Source organism: Gadus morhua, chromosome 22 (assembly GCF_902167405.1).
Source record: "Gadus morhua chromosome 22, gadMor3.0, whole genome shotgun sequence".
Lineage (NCBI taxonomy): Eukaryota > Metazoa > Chordata > Actinopteri > Gadiformes > Gadidae > Gadus > Gadus morhua.
The window spans coordinates 12,885,480-12,908,263 of record NC_044069.1 but is presented as its reverse complement, the minus strand read 5'-3'; the positions used below and the strand labels follow the sequence as shown (position 1 = coordinate 12,908,263).

Below are 22,784 nucleotides of genomic sequence, written 5' to 3'. Positions count from 1 at the left end.
CATTCTCGCCCATTCCAGTTCAAAGTAGCAAAATATCAGATACAGTGTGATAGCTTGTGTGCCCTACGTTGAATTATTGATAAGATGGTAATGGTTTAGCAAACATAACACACACTCGCGCACACACACACGCACGTCCTTTTTCCGGTCTTGCCGTGTATACGTCAAACAGACTGTATATGTATATGTGTGCTGTAAAGATGTAGGGTCAGTGGAAAGTCAGTGATATCAGTTGCATCACTCACCTGCGTACACAGCTATACTCTGCAGGACCTCTGGCCTGTGCTAGCCCAACAGCCCTCTTGACTGTTGTGATGTATAATGCATCCATCACCCGGAGTGCATAGACAACATCGGGAGGCGAGGTAAACAAGGCCTGTTCCCTGCCAATGGATGCAAGGCTGGTTCGCGAGGGATGGTGTCGACGTGATGGATGGATTACACGCACGCACGCACGCACACACACACACACACACACACACACACACACACACACACACACACACACACACACACACACACGCACAGGCGCACACACACACCTTTACACGAGTGCAAGAATGCTAGCGCAAGAAGGTCAGTCAGCTAGCACCTCTGTGTCCTGGCTTCATTTCCCCAGTCGGATGCAGCTTTTAAACACATTCATTTCAGTTGTCAATTGACTGGCTGGCTGTCTGTGGTTGGGCTGTCTTTTGAAAACGTGGCCTTCTTTTTGTTCCCGTTATTCCCATGCAGAGATCGACCAGGGCAGCTGCGGGGACCCCGGCACCCCCGCCTACGGCAAGCGGGAAGGGACAGGCTTTCGTCACGGGGACCGGCTGTACTTTGAGTGTCTGCCGGCGTTCGAACTGGTGGGGAAAAGGAACATCACCTGTCAGAAGAACAACCAGTGGTCGGCCAAGAAGCCCAGCTGCGTCTGTGAGTGAGACCGATTGGCTTCCCCGTTTCATCAATGGGAGTCACGCGCCACAACCGTTGCATTCTCGTGTGTACGTGTGTGTGGAGATAGATGCGCGTCAGCGGAGGAGCGCTTCATGTGCGATGAATAGTCGGATCATGCGCACGCTTTTCCCGAGCAGCCCGCTTTCGGAACAATAGGACGCCTTATTAGCTCATTAGCGCCACGCTAGCCAAACAGGGGGCGGCGGAGAGTGAGAACTAGAGCTGAGCGGGCAGATAAGGCCGACCGTTGTATTATTTATAAGACGAACAAAGTATCCAAATGAGCGTGTGTACGGCGCCAGGAGCTGAGCGATGCGGGCGATGCAGCTGATACTTTAGCACAATGATCGGAACCATCTTTTATTTAGTTAACCTTTAGCTAAGCCACTTCAATGACTCACTATGGGAGTAACAAAATGACTGCATTGTTGGCCTGACAAAACAGCATCCGACCACGCTCGATGAGTTAAAAACGTAATGTCTTATTTAATTTGCAATGCTTCATTGTCATATCATTTATTCATTTGTTGTCGCATGTTTTCTGTTCATATAGTCCTCATTAGGGCCCTGTGAAAGCGACCCACCATGCCTGACTGTTGTTTGTGATTTAAGCCGTTAAAAGAAAAAGTGACCAGCCCTGACTCACACCCCGGCAGTAAAACAAACTATTACAATACACACACACGCACCAGTGCATACCCCAGCAGCACCAACACCATCCAGTAACAACACGTCCCCATCTTTTGTTTGCAGAAGTATTTGGAGGCGTGTACACACAAAAAGTAAAGAAAATAAAGAATTACTATAAAAAAAGTACACGTTAGTGCCCCCCCCCCCCACACCCGCTCCAGGCTACAGTTGCTGACTTCAGTCTTCTGCCGTATTTTCCCCCCAACTCCGTTTAGCCCCAGCAGGCCCGAGGTTGTGAGGAACCCCTCTGGTCAAAGAGAGAGGAAAGGCCCCGCTGGGCCTCTAGCCCCAGGCTACTGCTGGCCTCATTTACATGCTCTGCAGAACTCCTCACATCACTCTATGTCTCCTTGACACCCAGAGCTTTAATGTTCCTCCGTTCGACACTGATGTTGAGGCTTATATTTGTCTTCTGCACCCTTTTTTTATTATTATTCTTGTGCTTTTCTTTTACTTTTTATTATTTTTGCTTGTTACCTTTGTATCTGCCAAGTGTTATCGGTTTGTGTCGGATGTTTGATATAATATGACTTCATGTCAATAATGAATGGATGACCTGCTTTCATTATTGATTGAGTTGTATTGATCTGTTTGGGTTATGCATTGATTGTGTGAATGATTGTTCTGTGGATCAATACGTTCATCGGTTGATCTTCATCCTGATATACTTCGTCATGTTTTCAAAGTGTTCTTCTGTTTTTAGAATAATACACCACGGACCAATTCAACTTATGAGCCATACATAAATAAATAAAAAGAGTTAGATAAAAAAAGCTATATATAAAAATAAACCGTGAAACTGAGTTTCCCTCCGTTCAGCACATTTCAGGTATTTCAGTACTTCAGCAACAGATAATGAGATTTGCCAATGTTTCGCACACCTCAAACTCTTTTAGTGCCACTTTTCATGTTCCCTCTCTCTCACTCTTACTCCCACTCCCCCCCCCCCCCGAATCCCCCCCCCTTCCCAACTCTGCCTCCCTCCGCATCCTCTATATGTCTGTTTGGCTGCGTGCGCCAACCCCCCCCCCTGCAGTCTCATGTTTCTTCAACTTTACCACGCCGTCGGGGGTGCTGCTGTCGCCCAACTACCCCCAGGAGTACGGCAACAACATGCACTGCGTGTGGCTGATCATCGCCAAGCCTGAGAGCCGCATCAACCTGGCCTTCAACGACCTCAGCATGGAGAAGCAGTTCGACTTCCTCTCCATCAAAGATGGCGGAAAGGTAGTGCTTCCGAGGGGCTTATCTATCGGCTCACTGCGGTCTGTCACTCAGGCTGACTGTTTTGCTCTAATAGCCCCGCCCTCCTCACCCCTTGTGTAATTATATCAAGCTGGCCCACAGGTCCATCCTGTGTGTATCCCCTGCCTGCCATTTTGTTGCCCTCTATGCTGTCCGTCTGCATTAGCTTCCTACCTGCCTGTATAGATCCCCCTCTTTCACCCGTCTGTCAATCCCTCGCCTTGCCTCTTGCGTGTATCAACTCGATTAGTATCTCTCCCCCAGCCATTGCAAAGCTGCCCTTTTTTTTATTCCCAATATCCCATCAATCACTCACCATGAGTCATTCAACACCTTACTCGGGTATATGTCCCTCGCCTATTTTCTCTTCCCCAAGGCCGAGTCTCCGATCCTGGGTACCTTCTCGGGCGACGTCCTGCCCCCGCCCATCACCACCAGCGCCCACGTGGCCCGGCTGGAGTTCCTGACCGACCACACCTACACGGACCGGGGCTTCAACATCACGTTCACAAGTACGTGTGCCAGGCCCTGGGACGCTGAAATGGCGATGCCCCTTTCTTATACTCCAAAGAACGAAAAGTCAAGTCTGGTTTATATGCAAAGCAGCTGCATCAAAGTAAAAAGGTATCAAAGGGTTTAACAAGGACGGGGCGGGTCTTCTGGGACGGCATTGATGTGATCCCTCTTTTCTTGGAGGAAGGAGGGATCGGTTCTTTGTCAGGGCGGCTTTGGTTTCAGTGTGTATTGTGTGGTGTATTTGTGTGTTGTGTGGAGTGTGTGTGTTGATTGTACTAGTGTGTGTATGTGACGTTGAGCTTTGTCTGTCTGAATAGTGTGTATTGTTGTGTAGTGTATGTGTCTGTGTGTATTGGACAGGGTGTGTTGTGTTCTGTCTGTGTGTGTGTGTGTGTGTGTGTGTGTGTGAGTGTGTGTGTGTGTGTTCAAAAGTGTGCCAAGTCCGATGTGTTTGTGTAAGTAATGGACCTCATGAATCATCAGTCGTACCTGCCTGTCTTCCCTGCAAGCCAGCACACACACACACAACCTCTCACACACACACACACACACACACACACACACACACACACACACACACACACACACACACACACACACACACACACACACACACACACACACACCACACACACAAGTGTTTCCGCCCAACTGCCAACGGTGGCAACGAGCGCACAACCATGCAGAAATGACAAAAGCTTCCTGTCTACTGTTTGTGTAAAAGGGTTTGACGTCTAAATAACCGGGGGGAAAAAAACTCACAAACAAAGACCGCTAAATCCCTGGCTGACAAGAGACACCGTGCCACCGCTCATTATATTCTATTCTGGATCTTTCCGTCCAAGTTCTGAGGGATTTTAAAGGGGTTTTTGTGTAATCAGTGTGGTGCAAGCCGACCGTGCGTTTCACGCTTGTGCTGCGAGGTTCTCTGTTACGGCGGGATGAAGGCCTGCAAGCGTTGCATACATCCTGATACATAACGATGCAACACACGTCTTTCTCCCCGTCCAGGAGGAAATAACTTTCCCTAACGTAATGTGACTCCTGCCAAGTCCCCAACATTTATTTTGTATAGGTCTCAGATTGATGGTTTACTCTAAATAGGGTTTTTCTCACACCACTTCATTGTACACAAGGTATTCATATCTGCTTTATTATAGCCACACAGTTTCTAGGTCAAAGTTATTTCAGCAACAAATGTCAACTATTTATTCTTTATACTTTTTTATCTAGTATATATAAAGTCATGTATATAGGCTCCTCTCAGGTGTTTCCTGAACGCACAGCAATGTGGTGAAGACACGATGTCGATAAGGCATTCATTTGCAGACCACGCGCTAATTTATGAATAAATGATTAAGGGAGGGTGACGCGATGACTCTAGGGGGTTGGTGTGGGGGGGTGCGTGGGGCCGAAACAGCCACCGGCAGTTAATTGAAGTCGACAGGCGGTTTCAGACACAACAATGTCATCTCACCATGGAGCCGTTGTTTGGCAGCATGTACGGGCGTGCGTGACAGTGTCCGTTAACATGTGCGTGCGCACGCAAGTGTGTGTGTGTGAGTGTGTGTTTGTGTGTTGATGTGGGTTCCGGGAGTGGGGGCGGACGTGTTCCATCATTCATGTTAATTGAGGACACGTCAAACCGCATTGAGGGGACTTTGGGCACGTTAATAAATAAGATGATGGTGATGGATGAGGTGGCGCCGAACACTCTGTTGGGCTCCAGTGGATACAGAGGCGAGGGGATTCAGCAATAAGCCCCCCCCCCCCCCCCCCACACACACACACACACACACACACACACACACACACACACACACACACATACACACACATTCACACAGGGGATCTATGTGTTCACATGCCATGATCAAGGTGCTATGTGTGGGTGTAAGTGGAATGGTCAGAGCCTTCACTGATTCTGCGGTAGAAAAGTTTCATCCGCACACTTGGATAGTTTGGCACTTAATCAGTGCATCATTCCCGATGTGTCATCTGGCATCTGCTTATTTACATATCCATTTATATATTCCGTCACTTCTAACAAAATTAAAACGGCGGGATAAGTCAACTCGCTGTTCTATAAACCTCTCACTATGGCCAACAGTTGGTTATTTGGTGGTGGGGAGAGAAATTTGGATTATCATTATTTCAAAATCACCATAGCAACTGTGCACTGGCTGCGGAAAATGGGTGAGCTGAAGTAATGAATCATTAGACGAATGCCTGGTAATTTGTTACGTTTTGGACCCGAGAACATACCGATCCTCTCTGTTCCCTCCTGTTTCCCACTCTCCAATACTATGCTCTGTTCCCCCTTTCTCTTTTTTGTTCTCCTCTTATCCCTTTCTCCTCTTTTCACTTCTACTCTCTTCATCAATCATAAAACATAAATCTCCCCCTATCCTCCCCTCCTCACGTCTCCTCTTCTCCTTTCCTCATTATTCTGTCTCCTTTTCTCTTTTTCCCTTCTCATCAGGAACCTTCTTCCCTCCTCTCTTCCCTTGTGTCCCCCCTCCTCCTCCCCACAACCAGCCAACCACAACCACCCAACCACAACCACACAATAACAAACTTGAAACAAAATCAACCACGGCGGCATGTGGCTCAGGGGGTAGAGCAGGTTGGCTGGTAGCCAGAAGGTTGCTAGTACGATCTCCGGCTCCTCCTAGCTAGATTGTCGAGGTGTCCCTGACTGCTCCCGACAAGCTGGCTGTAGCCTTGCATGGTAACATGCAAGGCTACAGCGCCCTTGATGTGGGAATGTGTCTATTAATGGGTGAATGTTAGGCAATATTGCTAAGTGCTTTGAGTGGCCACTGGTTAGAAAAGCGCTACATAAAATTCAGTCCATTTACCATTTTACTATTCACATCTCTTTAACACCCGTCCTCCCTCTTTGTTCAAAGCGTTCCGCCACAACGAGTGTCCGGACCCGGGCGTCCCCGTGAACGGCAAGCGCTTCGGGGAGAACCTGCAGCTGGGCAGCTCCATCTCCTTCCTGTGCGAGGAGGGCTTCGTCAAGACCCACGGCTCCCAGACCGTCTCCTGCATCCTGAAGGACGGCAACGTGGTGTGGGACAACGCCGTGCCCCGCTGTGAAGGTACAGGTTGAGCCTCCGGGCCGACCCTGCCCTGTTAGTGTTAGCATAGTGCGTCATTTGATGCTTGATGATGCCTTGTTGGTGAGCGATTCACAGTCTGAATGGAGATGCAGGTCATGAGGAATGCAGCAATATGGGGTTAGGTGATAGCCTGGTGAGAACCTCCGGATTTTGAAGTTTGTGTGTGTTCCGCAGTTAATGTCAGTCTGTCTGTCGGACTTGGCTGGGTCGAAATGGATTTCCATATATCGGCGCGACCTTACGTTCTTCAAAAAAAGATTAGCTCTGGCTCTCTTTGCGCTGAATCCGGTTGGAAGGAAAGCAAAAACATATTCTCCTCTGAGAAAAGCCTTAGGCATCAAGGCGTTGATCAAGGATGCCTTCAGGTAGGTTGTGGACATGGGGATCAGACCTGATGCCTTTTTGGCTGTGAGCGGAACACCCAAAACAGTCGACTGCCCTGCCTCCCAAGGCAAGTCGAGCCAAAATAACATGGAAAATTGGCTGAGCCTGAATTAAATAGAACACGGGCAATTCCCAAACGCATAGGACACAAGTGTAGAGCCAAAATCACGTAGAGGATTAGTAGAGCCAAAATCAAGCGGAAAATGTGCAATGCCCAAATCTCACATGTGTACTGCCAATACTACACGCCAGCCACATACACTACCACCAATTTACGATTCAGCAGCCTCTCTCCCTTGACTTCAACGAACATACAGTGAAGGCATTTGACCCCTACTGCAGTGCCGCTGCAGTTCTCCATTACCTTGAGGACCGGACCATTTTTTTAAGGGCAGCAATCGTTGAGCCCGCGAATCAAAGGCACTTAGGAGAAAAGTTGCGCAGCAGTCGGCAGGCAGGCTAGCTTTTTGTTCCGTTAAAGTGCTTCAATCAGAAAACATGCTGAGTTCACAAGCGGGATGCTGCCTCATCCATCTACCTGGCTCTTACCCGCTCTGCGCAAATTCAATAAACCCTCTTCCTGAACTGCCGAGAAGAACAATATAGCCGGGGCGAAGGCGCGGGGCGCGGGAGGGGGTTGGGTGGAGGGGAGGAAACATCGGTGTTAGCGAGACGGGAAGGGGGTGGCGCTCCCTTATCCAGGCGCTAGCATGAAGTCCCTAGAGGATCCCTTGACTCCGTGCCATTCATTTTCGAAAAAACTGAAGGGTGGGAGGGGTCGGGACTAGTAAATGGGCGTTATTAAAACACATGTTGTGCTACTCCCCGGTGAACCCTCTGCCTCTGTCACTCCACTCACAGCCCCCTTGTGTGGCGCGTGCGTGCGTGGTGCGTGATACCATGCTAGCTTTTTGTTTTGTTTTGGACCATCCATCATGCCCTGGAGATTTCCGCGTGCCTAGGGCTTTATGGATGGCCTTCGCTACGCTGAGTCGGCTGATTAAATCATCGCGCTTTGAAAGTAAGGAGAGTGGCGAGAGGCAGTGACGGAGGCGGCAGTGTCACTGAGCCATGGCCCCCGTTCCCGGTGTTAGTTCCACGGATAGTCAGTTAAAGGGAGACGGGAATACAGCAGCGGGACGTACAGGTATATGGGGCGGACGAATGGATGAAGACAAAGAGAAGAAGAGGAAAAGAAAGAAGAGAATAGGGAATTGAGTTGGAAATGTGTAGAATTTATTTGTCTAAGGGCTAAAGCAGGGTCGTCTTTACGACTCTGGGTCTGCAGTCAATAAAAATGACGTGCCGTGTTCTTAGTTGGTTCCAAAATAATGGGTACAAGGTTGTAGGGAAGTTAACTTAGACTTTTATGCATATATTTTTTGGTATTTGAATTTTTTAGTACAATTTTGTTGTAGCAACTGAAAAATAATTAAACAGAAAAAAGAAAGGGAGAAAAGAGAAGAAAACGGATGCTAAGCATTGTGTGCGTGGTTAGTGTGATTGTGCGTGTTGTTGGGGTTAACTTCCAGATGACTATCGTCTTTTTAAGGGGCTATTTTGCCGTGGATCAAGGCTCTCGCTGGCCTCCTCTGGTGAGCATTTCTTTGGCGAATAGTTTGATGCCAGATAAAACACTTGAAGAAACACTTTAAGAAGCACTTGACTCAGTGAGCTTGGACTTGGAAATGATTTAGAACACGGACACACACACACACGCACACTAACATGCACCACGTCTGTTTGTGTCCTCATGGACACTCGGACACACACAAAAACATACACACATACAAAGATGCCTATGTATGTGCACTGGTACAAAACACACACGTACACACACACACACACACACACACACACACACACACACACGCACATGCAACCATACACTCATGCAGGGAGCACTTGCATATTCCTTCCTGAGACGGTTAACCTTGAAGTCATCCGTCACCAATTTACATTAGCTGCCTCCCCCCCACCCCCATCCGGCCCCCCCTTCTGTCAGGGAACAAGCGGAGCTACACTGATTCCCACATAACACCCGGAACGGACATGCATAATTCAATCTTCACATGTTCTTACTCCTATTCCCTCTTCTCTTTTTTCCTCTTCTTCTTTCTTCCATTTGTCCGTCACATAATTGATCATGAGCGTTCCCCCAAACTATCTATCTCTCTCCGTTGTTCCCCCCTCCTCTCCTCCCCTCACCTCTCTATTGCTCTCCTTATCGCTCTCTCTTTCCCAATTACTTATCATCCCTGCTCCCCTCTCCCTCCCTCCCTCCCTCCCTCTCTCCCTCCCTCCCTCCCTCCCTCCCTCTGATTCCCCTTTCCGTCCTCTCATTGTACACTCCATCTTCTCACCTCACTCTCCCCCCTCTCCCCCCTCTCTCCCCAGCTCCGTGTGGTGGGGATTTGAAAGCGCCCAGTGGGATCATCCTGTCCCCTGGATGGCCTGAGCTTTACAAGGAGGCCCTTAACTGTGAGTGGATCATCGAGGCCCCTCCTGGCTACCCAATCAAGATCATCTTTGACAAGTGAGTCTCCCACTTGCGAACACACATACACACACACAGAAGCAAATGCAACCACAGAAAAACACATGGAAAGGAACAAAATGCACAAGTGCTTGTACACATGCATACATGCTCACGCCTACACACACACGCAAATGCACACACGTGCACACACACACATGCATACACACAAGTATGTGCTTAAGCACATGACACAGGCATAGACACATGCAGGCATGCACACACAGGCACACACAGGCACACACAGGCACACACACACACACACACGCACACGCAAACACCTTATCTTATATCATGACACCTTTAACAGCCCTTTAGGAGTCACATTGTTTCAGGAACGAGTCAAATCCCTTGTTGCCTCTTTTCTTTATATTCTTATATATTTCTTTAGATGTCATGTTTCCCTCTCGGCCCTCTCTTTTTGCCCTTTTTTATTCTCCCTTTGTTCCCTAATGCAGCAGATCAGCACATCTTCATGTACAAAATATACTCCCAAGGGTTGAATAACCTTCCGGCTTATGTATCGAGTTGTGATCTTAATTATTGGATTGAATAATTGTATTGCCCCCTCCCCCAACCCCCTCCTTCACTCCTTTCACAAACGCACACAAATACACACAAGCACACACACACAGTGTCGCCATGGCTGATCTGTTATCCCAACACGCTCTGACGACCAAAGGTACTCACAAACACCAAAATAACGCATACACATATAAACGTGTCGTTCATGTGACTTTCAGCTGTCCACATGAGCGAGAGAGTTAAATCTGGATCAAACGCATGCATGTTAACATTTGACCGTAGCACCACTCGTGTGGCCGTCTCATTACTGTCAGGGATAGATGGCTTGCCGGGGCCAGATGAAAAAACAAAATAAGTGCTGGCCGCTCTTTGATTCGCCCGGAACATCAATAAAGCCTGGCGCCGCAGCCTACGTTTAGACGACCTGATGCCGCTGCTGCCGCTCTGCAGACAGACGTATTATCCACCGCTTTGATGATGAAATGGGACAAGGACACTGAGAATACAGCACATATACACACTCATAGAGAGAGAGACACACAAAGACACACACATACACACACACACACATAGAGACAAACATACACACACATACCAAATACACACACACACACACACACACGCATAGACACATAGAGACACACAAACACAGACACAGAAACAGACACACACGCACACGAATTAGACAAAAGGACACTCTTCAGAAGCCTGGAGCACTCATCGTGAATTCAAATGGAGACTCAGCCAGCTAGATCAAGACACATGCACACACATGTACACATGCATGCACACGCAAACACATGCACATGCACACGCACAGACAATGCAATCGGATCAATCTATTGCAACCTATATGCAAGGGTAGTGTCACAACCAAATGGCAACTTGGCCATTGTGCCCAAAGCATCACGGCTTTTGATCTCTACCATCCTTTCTCTTATCTCTCTCTCCCCTCTTCCCCTCCCCAAGGTTCCGCACAGAGGTGAACTACGACGTGCTGGAGGTGCGTGACGGACGCTTCCCGTCCTCGCCGCTCATCGGCAGCTACCAGGGCACCCAGGTTCCCCAGTTCCTCATCAGCACCTCCAACTACATCTTCATGCTCTTCTCCACCGACAAGAGCCACTCTGACATCGGCTTCCGCATCCGCTACGAGAGTATGTTTGTTTTCCGAAGTGTTTGAGTTTTGGGTTTGGCCTTTAATTTAAGACAGGATGTTTGAGAGATGAAGGTATTTTCTCAAGAGAGCCCTGTAAACATTTCCCCAAACAGACATTTTCGACAAACAAATGCTCAAACAACAAACAATTATAAATAATCAAATGCATGAATACATGATCAATTATTTCTAGAGCCCTTCACATACCTGCGGCATATACCGTGAACCCTCCATAGCTTCTGTCAGCTTGTTTACCTTTTGAAGAGACTCAATAATTCACAGTCAAGGCAGCCAATTCCACATATAAGGAGAGAGCTTTCAAGAGGCTTTCTATTGGTGTGTTGCTATTAAAGTACTTTGTTTTGGACCAGATGGCTATTTCTGCAACCCTTTTAGCATGCCATGACCTGGGGGGTATGACATGTGACCTAGGAATAGCGGTTAGGTCTTAAGAAAATGTGAAGCTTGAAACTTGATCCACAATGCTTTTAGCCTTTAAGTGAAATGTGCTTTTGTGTGTGTGCGCGCGTGTTGGTGCGCATGTGTGTGTGTTTGCGTGCGGGCGGTTGAAAAGTTCCCTTTTCGGGGTTATCGGGTGAAACTCATGGCTGCTGTCTTCCCTCCCCAGCACTCCAACTACAGTCAGATCACTGCGTGGATCCCGGTATCCCGGTCAACGGACAGCGCCATGGCAACGACTTTTATGTGGGAGCCCTGGTGACGTTCAACTGCGACGCTGGGTACACGCTGAGCGACTCTGAGCCTCTCGAGTGTGAGCCCAACTTCCAGTGGAGCCGTCCCCTGCCTACCTGCGATGGTACGCTCCACCGTGTTTAACAGTGTCTACAGCAGCACCACAACAACACAGGGTCCAGGGAGACAGAGTCTAGAGCGATGGGAGGCTGAGCTCAAAGGGAATGTTTGAGGTGTTGCACGGTGATGGATTAGTAGAAGCCTCTCGACTTTACTTCATTGGATTGCAATAAACTCGGTGGAATCCTGTAATCAAAAAGGGTAACCCCCGACAAGAATGGCAAATAGACCATTCCCTTATTGGGCTGAAAGGAGCCTTTGGTTCATATGGTTGTAAATTATTTATAAGTGAGGCACCGATCACACCATTTTGCTGTTCTCCTGCTTTAGTCCACTATAAATGCTTTTATATTGAAGAACGTTATTGATTGCCCCACCTTCTCCTTAATGATATCGACGGTGCGATCCAGGCATTTACTTTTACACTCTTTTGAAAGGCACGACTGATAAAATGCCTTTCACACAATTGTAAATGAATGGAAAAGTTTTAGGGGAGGCAGGATTTGGAAGAAGAGTTGTAAAGTATGTATTTTCCATATAGTTGTATAAGTCTTGGCTTGTACTAACATTTTTCTTCCCTCTTCTTTTGTCTCTCCATCTCCTTCTCCCACTTTTTGTGATGGCATTGGTATTATTTTTCTCATTTTATACAATCTGATATGCTTTCTCTGCCGTCCACCTACCTGTGCTCCTGTTGCTCCTCTTCCTCCTTCTCCGCCTCTTCCTCCTCCTCTTCCTCCGCCTTCTCCGCCTCTTCCTCCTCCTCTTCCTCCGCCTTCTCCTCCTCTTCCTCCTCCTCCTCCTCCTTCTCCAACACAGCGCTGTGCGGAGGCTATATCCAGGGAAACACCGGTACCATTCTGTCACCTGGCTTCCCCGACTTCTACCCACACAACCTCAACTGCACTTGGATGATCGAGTCGTCTCACGGCAAAGGTCAGCGATCCCAGAAGGGCCCCCCCGACCGGCCCCCTTCGTCCCCTAACCCTCCACCGCAGTTTTGAATTACACACACCAAAGTAGACATTTGGTTATTGTTAAAGTTCAGTTTCCTCCTTTAAGTGGTTTAGTTTATGCACCGTGAACGCCGCATCCCGTCGAAAAAGACCAAATGGCCTAGAGGCCCCGGGGCCCCGCAGGATGACTCACGCCGTCGCGTTGTTCCGCTTGTCTTGAGATGAGCGCCCACAGAAGGATAAGAGACAGATTTGTATTTATTTATTTATTCCACTCTCGTTACCTTCTCGTGTTCATATCCCAAGCTGGCAGTAACTATCTCTGCTATGAATAGGATGAGTCATTTCTTCAAACAGCTTTTAGTTTTTGTTTATTAGAAACTTTGAACAACTTTGATCAGCTCCGTGACAGGGCTAGGTGCATCAATAATCCATGTTTTCCCTGAGGTACAATTTACATGAAACCAAGCAACACGCCACCACCACAACAACAACAATGCACCACCCTATCAATTCATTTCAATTCAATTGTATTTGTGTAGCCCTTAATCACCATTACAGTCTCAAAGGGCTTAACAGTGCAAATATTTACACCCCCGTGTCCCAACCCCCAAAGAGGACAAGAAAAAACTCCCTTAATCAGCAAGGAAGAAATCACGAGGAGGAACGCAGAGTGGGGGATCCCACCTTCCAGGAATGCTCAGGAATGCAATGCGTTCCATAATTGACATGCATATACACATATATACAGGCAAAACATTTTACATTGATGATGGGGTGCTGGCTGGTTAACCATAAGGAGAAGCCAGGCGTCTAGTCGCAGTCACCGCAACACGCTGCAACAGACAGATGAATGAATTAGAGGGGAAAAGTGCAATAACCGATCTGTGTCCTTACCACCGACTCCCCCGTCTGGTCCGCAGGTGTGCAGTTCACCTTCCACACCTTCCACCTGGAGAGCCCCCACGACCACCTGCTGGTGACGGAGAACAGCAGCTTCTCCCAGCCCCTGTGGAGGCTGACGGGCTCCACCCTGCCCCCCACCCTGAGCGCGGGGCTCTTCGGGAACTACACCGCCCAGATCCGCTTCCTCTCCGACTTCTCCGTCTCCTACGAGGGCTTCAACATCACCTTCTCCGGTAAAAGGGCGGTGGTGGGGTGGGGGTTCGGAGACAGGGCGTACGGGGTGGCTCTGACGACTGCTTCCGCCGCAGGAAGTGGGGATCACACCGCTGTTGTTGTCGTTATGAATGGTGGATTACGATGGTCGTCCTGACTACATCTTTACCCATTGTGACTTTGGGTAAAGGTTGAGGTTGGAGGTCAGCGGGTTAGGTCGCCATAGGTAGACCTTGGATAATGGGGGTTTGATCCCACAACCTTTCTACCGGGAGGAAAACAAGGAGATCATATGGAGTTCATTCTGTGCTGAAAAGTGACAGCGTCCCAATCTAGGGCTGTGGGGGATCCTGCATGGTTTAGTTCTAGCTGAGCAGCTTTAAGTGTTTTGTTGTTTTTTCCTTAAAGGCGTTCTATCTAATTATGTACTTCATTAACCCGTATAAAACCTACCTAACCATTCCTCCGACGTTGTGCTAAGGATATACCATCACAACCAGACCCTCTTCGTTTTTATCGGGACTATTATCAAGTTAATGGTGAGAAACCCTCAACGAATAAACAACTGCAGAGACGCAGTTCCCTAACTTTTTTCCGATATACGTGGTCCATTTTGTATGTTCAAGGTGAACGCACTCAAGGCCCTTGGCAGAGCGATGTCAGGGTGTTCTTCATGCAATTTATTATAATAATATTGTAATATAGTAAATATTACTTATTTTATTAATTTGACCAAATTATCCTTTGTACTTATTGCACCGTGGGTCAGAGACAAACACAATTTCGATTTCTATATTTGTCTTGCTCATATTTGGTAATTGACAACAGAGCTGGTTTTGACTTTGACTTTGATACTGTTATATATTTAAGGAATTAGTTTGGGTCTTTTTTTAGTAACACCCTGTGCTGTGAATCATTGAAATGACTCAAGCGACCAACGTCCCCCTTGTCCCCAGAGTACGACTTGGAGCCCTGCGAGGACCCGGGCATCCCCACCTACAGCACCCGCAAGGGGCTACAGTACGGGGTGGGAGACATCCTCATCTTCTCCTGCTTCCCGGGGTACCGCCTGGAGGGTCCGCCCCGGGTGGTGTGTCTAGGGGGGAGACGGCGGGTGTGGAGCTCCCCTCTGCCAAGGTGTGTGGGTAGGTGGTCACATGCTTTCTTATTTATATACCTAAATATACACACACACACCCATACCCATTTCCCAACACATCACCCACCTCCCCCCGCCAGACATGATGCCTGATGTAGTCCATGCATTCACACACACACACACACACACACACACACACACAGGCCATTTTTGTTGATGCCATGGTTCTTCAGGAAGGTGGAGGCTACCTTAACACAGGCTGTGTGTTACAACACTATTTCTTTACATCCTCCTTCCTATTGCTTGTTCACCATTCCCTCGAGGACACAAGCAGAGCAGAGGAAAGGGGGAGTGTGGGCAGGTGACAGCCGAGTTTATTAAATGCCCTAACATGTGACGTAGGCTGTCGACGACCTGGCCCAATCACCACTTCCAGTCTAAGATTTAGGATGCAAGGAAGAGGGGAATCGTTGGCTTAAAAAATATGGAAAACGTCCTCTAGATACAGCCCATTCTTTTAAAGCCCTGGTTCAAAATGGTTTATTACACTTTTTGAGAAATTACCGGTGCTCAAAGTTAGCGAATGGTTTGTACGTTTATTGGGTAATTTGTAAACTTGAAAGTCTCATGGAGCCAAGTCATTAAGATGTGTTAAGCATCATTATTTATTTATTCTGATGTGGCACCTTTGTTAGTGGTTTATATTGTGCGTTGCTGCTTTGCTCCCACTGTCAATGTGTGAAGTTGGCGGTTGCCAGGTATTGCAGAATTAGTTCCATGTAGGGCAAGTGATTCCCTGATGAGGGCAAGCGTAAAAACAAACTAACCAGCAAAAAGAATGTTTAGAAACGATAAGTTAGTTGCAGTCTGCTTTTCTTTCTTTTTTTGTGCATTGAATCTGATCCAAATTCAAAAAGATCAAATTGCCCAAAATAAGTGCTCATTATAAATATCATATTCAGGTTACAGTTAATATAAGCTACTTTGCACTTTCGGAGTAACCGACTTTAAAACCTTATCTGCAATAACTCCATTTCATGGTTCCCTCACTAACCCCTTCATGTTGATATGACTATTTCAATTTGTGATTTGAGTTTCAAGCATATGGTGATAAATATGTCCTCTGCTCTCTCAAACTACTCCTCTACTGGGACCCTTTCTTCCTCCCTCTCTCTCTGTCTCATTCTTTCACACTATCTCCCTCACTCATTGTCTCTCTCTATCTGTCTCTCTGTCACTCTCTCTCCCTATCTGTCATCAATCTGAGCCATTGTTCCACCACTGTCTGTCTCCGTCTCTCTCTCTCTCTCTCTCTCTCTCTCTCTCTCTCTCTCTCTCTCTCTCTCTCTCTCTCTCTCTCTCTCTCTCTCTCTCTCTCTCTCTCCCCAATATCAATCTGATCTGTGGTTCCATCGCTGTCTGTCTTTCTGTCCATCTCTTGGTCTCAATCTGTCTATCTCCCGTTGTTTTCTCTGTCATTCTATATTGCGCTCTGTATCATCATTCTGATCCACCGTTCCCTCTCTTTCTTTCTCTCCTTATCTCTCTCTCTCTCCTCCAGCCGAGTGCGGATCCTCAGTGACTGGCACGCAGGGGGTTCTGCTCTCGCCCAACTACCCCGGTTACTATGGAAACAGCCACGAGTGCATCTACTCCATCAAGACGCAGGCTGGCAAAGGAATCCAGCTCAGAGCGAGAGATTTCAGACTGGAGGAGGATGATATGCTTAAAGTGAGAAGGAGTACACCCCCCAACACACACACACGCACACACACACACACACACACACACACACAAGCCCACATGTGGGACTGTTTCTATGTGTTTGCATGTGTGTGTGTGTTGTAAATCTGTGACTTTGTCTGTGAACAGTTGCTGTTTGGTTGTGTCAATGTTTATACAGTGCGTGTCTGAGTGACTTAATTCATTGCATGTGTGTGTGTCTTTGTGTGTGTGTGTCCGACATTGAGGTGCCCATGTTTCCTTGCAGATTCTGCACTCGGGTGTGCATGTGTTTGGGTATGTGTATCTGTGTGGTCCCTCACTGACTGTTTAAGCTAATTATTACCCCCCCCACACACTCCCACAGGTGTTTGATGGGAACAGTAACCAGGCCCGTATGCTGGGGTTGTTCACTGGGAGCGAGCTGTTGGACACCACCCTTAACTCCACCTCAAGCTCCATGTGGCTGGAGTTCATCAGCAACTCAGACAACACCAGCAAGGGCTTTGAGCTCCACTACACCAGTGAGTGTAGACCCACACACACACACACACACACACACATACACACACACACACACACACACACACACACACACACACACACACACACACACACACACACACACACACACACACACACACACACACACACACACACACACACACACACACACACACACACACACACACACGCGCACACACACACACACACCCACACACCCACACGCCCTCCTGCACGTAAGAACACATGCAACCATGCGTCCACACACACATGCACTCGTGCATGCACACACATGCACTCATACCTGTAAAAACTCATTTATACACAAACACACACCCACATATATGCACACAAACACGTACAAATGCATTCACATACTGTACATGCAGGCATATATATGCACACATGTGCTGGCACGAATGCGCACGCGGATTCTCACACACACGCATGCACGCACAAGAACAAACACAAGCTGATGTACACACATCCATGCAAACACACACACACACACATACCCACATACACACTCACACATATACCCACACCTACACACTCACACAAAGTCTGGCCACTGGGCAGATGCTCGTTTACAGGTTAAATTAATTAGCACTAAACACGGAAAGGTTGCATTAATGTGTGTGCCCATGGGTGGCCAGTAAAATAATGAGTAACTTTAAAAGGAATTGACAGATGAGAAGGCTATGCATAACATTAGGCTACAGGCACAATGTTTTCCATGAAACAACACACACATAGCACACGTGAGCATTCTGATGCTATTGTTGCTGTCCTTTCCTCCTTCCCTCCTTCATGTTGTTCCTCAACCTTTCTTTCTATCCTTTTTCCTTCCATACTTCCTTCCTTGTTGTATTTCCTAAATCCTCCAATCATATCTTCCTTCATTCTACGTTTCTTACTATACTTCCTTGGATTTTCCCCTTCACTCTCACCTCTCCCCATGACCTTATCTTGACTAATACCTCCATCCTCCTCCTCCACTCAACCACCCCCACCTCTCTCCATCCCCACCAACCCAAACACCGTCACCCCCTGCATTCCCTCCCACCCACCCACCAAGGCTTTAAGCTGGAGAGGTGCGAGGATCCCGGCGTGCCCCAGTTCGGCTACAAGAGGGAGGACAAGGGCCAATTTGCGGGCAGCAACGTATCCTACAGCTGCGACCCGGGCTACACCCTCAAGGGGCCCGAGGTGCTCACCTGCCTGAGAGGAGAGAGGCGGGCCTGGAACAGCCCTCTGCCGCTGTGTGTCGGTGAGTCCGTTACAGCCCTTCTTGTTGCGTCTTTCTGTTGTGCCTTTGTTCTGTCAGTATTTCGTCTTTTTGTGTGTTTTTTATCAATTTACTTTGTATTGGCGTCATTATTTCCGTTCCTGATAATCATTGTGGCAAACAAAGATGGAGGATATGATCGTCCACATGCCTTTTTCAGCTTACCTTGAGTTATGTTGTTGCATGTATTTGCTGTATAATTAGCATTACTCAGAATCCTCAACACGGACTCAGAATTACCGTGTGACCTAGTTTATTATTTGGTTCCTACTCCAACAAAGTTGAAAAGAAATTCTATACCATAAAAAGTAATATATTCTGGGTCATCCGGTAGGAGTACAGCTTGCGGGGAGGGTGTTTTATTCATTTATTTTTTCTCGCTTTCTAAACAACAATGATTTATTTTAGTCTCCATCCAGGATTGTCATTTGTATTCATATATTCATATGTGAGTGTCTTATCACGAGGCCTCAAGTTCTCTCCATAGTCTCTACTTTTGTACTTTTACAAAATGCCTCAAAGAAGTTTGGATGTGTTCCAAAACTCAAGTAAGGTGCACATGAAAGGGGAAGCCTTCGATACACCGGGACCTCCAGATCTCTACTTGAAGCGGGATGAAACACATACCCCAGATGGGCAACTTGTTCTCTCAGGGCTGAACCTTCGCCATGATCTCTATCCTGATGTTTTCCTGCGGGCGGAAATAGCTTTCACTCATCATCCAAAGGGGTTGCCTGGTCGATTGCTCCCGCGAGTGTCTTGCTGCCCTTGGGCCAGTCGCTTAACGCTTTGCTTGCTGAAACGGCTGCTAAAAAGAAATCAAACGGGTGGAGAGGGATAGATCGAGGAGGCAAGCGGAGGCAAGATAAATTAATTTGTCGGTACAGTCAAGAAAATACATTTACATATGTAATATTGAAATGGGAAGGGTGAGAAGCGCAGCCAACCGTGAGGATCTTGGATAAGAGCCGCTGCTCGTCTGCTTGGAAAGGAGTCAGTCGAGATCGTTCATCAGGTAAGGATGCCCACTGGGCGCCTCCCAAGAGGTGTTCCAGGTACGAGCAGAGGGAAGGAGACCCCGGGGGAAGACCCAGGACTAGGTGGAGAGATTATATCTCAACACTGGCCTTGGAACGCCTCAGGATCCCCCGTCAGAGTTGGTCAATGTAGCCCGGGAATGGGAAGTCTGGGGGCCCCTGCTGGAGCTGCTGCCCCCGTGACCTGACCTCGGACAAGCGGTTTGAAGATGAGGATGATGATAGTGAAATGTTGCTCTGCGCTCCCGATTCAGAATTATTACATTGCCTCAAATGCAGCCACCATTTTGACGATACGCAAATCATCTCTAGGCACCCCAAAAATCATCTTACAACCCCCACTTTCAGAATAACTGGTTTAGTCCATGGATAAATAACTATATAATGAAAAATAACGTCAGTCCATAAACCCATTCAACCAGACCTTTTCCTTTTTTGACTTTGAAAACCCGATCGAGAGGAGCCAACCATTTGTTCTCACTGAGCTTATATTCCTGGATGAAAGCCCTGCAGTCCAACAGAATAAGGTAGATGGATGAGGGACCCGAAACATTTAGTACATGTGGATTTCACGTGAGTGAGAGAGCCAGAGAGCAAGCGGGTCAGAATTCCAACCCCCTAACCCCCCTTCCCAAACCACCTCCACAACACACACACCTCCTCAGTGGAGGCAGCGATCGCTGGAAATAGGAAGAGGGGGAGAGGATATATTTAAGCTCAGCCGTGCGTGGAGCACCGGTGGAGTTCATCGGCTATATTTTGGATTCTTGTTTAGGACAGAGATGAATACGTCGACGGTAAATGCGAATATCTCTTCATATTTGATATGTTATCCTTTTTAAATAAACAGAGAGAGATGAACATAATGACGTGAGAAGGAACAGAGCATGATATCAAAAGATGTCCAGGGAAGCTTTTGTATAATTTATTTTCGGGAAATGAAAGGATTTAATCATTATCATCATCATCATCATCATCACCACCTTCCCAGTCACAGTCACAGTTCATCGTCATCATATCCGTCTTCATCCTTAACAGGCTGCAGGGTCCTCAAAGCCTCTGACTGACCCTGGTGGAAGAAGAGCGGCTTTGTTCTGTCTCCAGGATGGTTTCGAGAACGTTCACAACAATCATTTCACATGTCAGAGCACTCTAGGGTGGGCAGCTCAGAGGCCGGGGGATGATGACGCTTCGGCCCGGGTGGCTCTCTGAAGGCAGCGCATTAGTTTAAGTGGAACCAGAAGAAAAATCTGGGTGTTGGTCTAACATCAAACCATTTGATGCTCTCCACAGCCTGTGTGTGCGCATGTGACTTTGTGTGTGTGTGTTTATCAGTCTGTTTGTGTTTGTGTTTGTGTCTGTGTGTGCGTCAATGTGTGTTGGTGTGTGTGTGAGTGTGTTGTTGCGTGTCTGTGTGTCTGTATGTGTGTTGGTGTATGTGTGAATGTGTTGGTGTGTGTGTGTGTGTGTGTGTGTGTGTGTGTGTCCATACAGTGCAGTCCTGGAGATACGACAGTACTCGTTTCACAGCTCAACAAGCAGTGAATCCTCTAATGCCTCAGAGGGGCGCCACACCAAACATGAGCACAGGAACTGGCACCATCAGTTGCACAAAACGCCAGTGGGGGCCACGCTGGCGCCGGACACACATACACACGCTCAGATGCATGAAAAAAAAACACACATACAGACATGTACTCACTGCCTTCCCTTCACTCACTCTTTCGCTCTCTCTCTCTTCCTCTCTCTTGCCCTCTCTCGCTCTCTCTTGCATACAAACACACAAACTCACACACACACATGCACTCACTGCCCCCCCTTTGCCCTCTCTTTCCCTCTCTCTTTTGCCCTCTCTAGCTCTCTCTCGCTCCTTCATGCATGCATACATACACACACACACACACGCACACACACACACTGCTGTGCAAAATCAAGCATCTATCACAGCATCCACAGGATGAACGTTGAGTTTGAGAAGATCAGCAAATACTGCAGCCCTGGATCGGATACGCCTCCACACATTTTGTGATCGATGACTCAAACTAAAAGCAAAGATATTTCCCTTGCGGCTCTCCGAATTTCTGATTTCTCTGCTGTTATTGTTAAGGAAAATCTGAGGAAATAATGGTCATTGCAAGTTCGATTCCGTTTTTATTTTTCATGCTGGAATCTTCTGTCACTACCTGGTGTGGAAGATTAATCCTAATAATGTCAAGTTATACAAATTATGTAACTTTGTTTGCATTGTTAATTAAAAATGCATTTGAACAAATGATGCACCTAGAGTTATCCCCCTTCCTCTCTCCAATATAAGGGTGTTGAGCTTTGAAGCATTTGCACTGTAGCCACAAAGTCTGATACTGAGGCCATGCAAATCTCTTGACTTCTTTATCTTGTAGATTCCTTTAGTTGTCTTGCAGACATATCCACTATGTTTCCTTAGTTGTTCCTACACTCACTTTGAGATTTCCCTGAATTGTCTCTCTGAAGATGGTTGGTTAATGCTCCCAGTGTTTTCTTCCCCTGATCATGCTCTATTAAATCTAATACTTTGCTGTCAAGGTTCCCAAAAACATTTTTTTAGGAAACTTTTTTAATTGGTTCATCATTGTTGAGTATGAAGGATGACATCATAGCAGGGACAAAAGTGGATTGCCTTGACAGCGAAGAAATGCCTTGGGTGGTGGGTGTGAGAGTTTTTTTGGTTCTTCTGTCCACGGTTTCTGTTGTATGTGTTTGTGTGTTTACATTTTTGGTGTTTGTGCGTGTGCATGTGAGGTATATGCAGTGTTTTTGTCTATGCGCATACAAATGCGTGCCCCTGCGCGCGCGTGTGTGTGTGCGTGTGTGTGCGTGCGTGCGTGCGTGCGTGCGTGCGTGCGTGCGTGCGTGCGTGCGTGCGTGCGTGCGTGCGTGTGTGCGTGTGTGCGTGTGTGTGTGTGTGTGTGTGTGTGTGTGTGTGTGTGTGTGTGTGTGTGTGTTTGGTTGTGCGTGCACATGTGCGTGCGTGTATTGACCTGAGAATATAGAGTGGGGCACCACCCTGTCTATCATTAAAATTGCCAGCAGACTAAAGAAGCCCATTGGGTTTAATATATGAACGTAATGTATATTAATATAA

The 22,784-nt window shown here is 47.5% G+C and overlaps 1 protein-coding gene across 1 annotated transcript in view; it reads left to right on the top strand.

The window, feature by feature from the left end:
• Positions 1-22,784, top strand: part of csmd2 (CUB and Sushi multiple domains 2) — a 244,295-nt gene that overhangs the window by 118,277 nt on the left and 103,234 nt on the right. Inside the window, exons 13-25 of the mRNA XM_030347780.1 lie at positions 736-918; positions 2,669-2,859; positions 3,254-3,389; positions 6,306-6,500; positions 9,303-9,441; positions 10,936-11,123; positions 11,754-11,942; positions 12,758-12,874; positions 13,818-14,033; positions 14,970-15,158; positions 16,674-16,843; positions 17,202-17,358; positions 18,417-18,608. Coding sequence (XP_030203640.1) covers positions 736-918; positions 2,669-2,859; positions 3,254-3,389; positions 6,306-6,500; positions 9,303-9,441; positions 10,936-11,123; positions 11,754-11,942; positions 12,758-12,874; positions 13,818-14,033; positions 14,970-15,158; positions 16,674-16,843; positions 17,202-17,358; positions 18,417-18,608 — 2,262 coding nt within the window. The remainder of the gene's footprint in view (positions 1-735; positions 919-2,668; positions 2,860-3,253; positions 3,390-6,305; positions 6,501-9,302; positions 9,442-10,935; positions 11,124-11,753; positions 11,943-12,757; positions 12,875-13,817; positions 14,034-14,969; positions 15,159-16,673; positions 16,844-17,201; positions 17,359-18,416; positions 18,609-22,784) is intronic.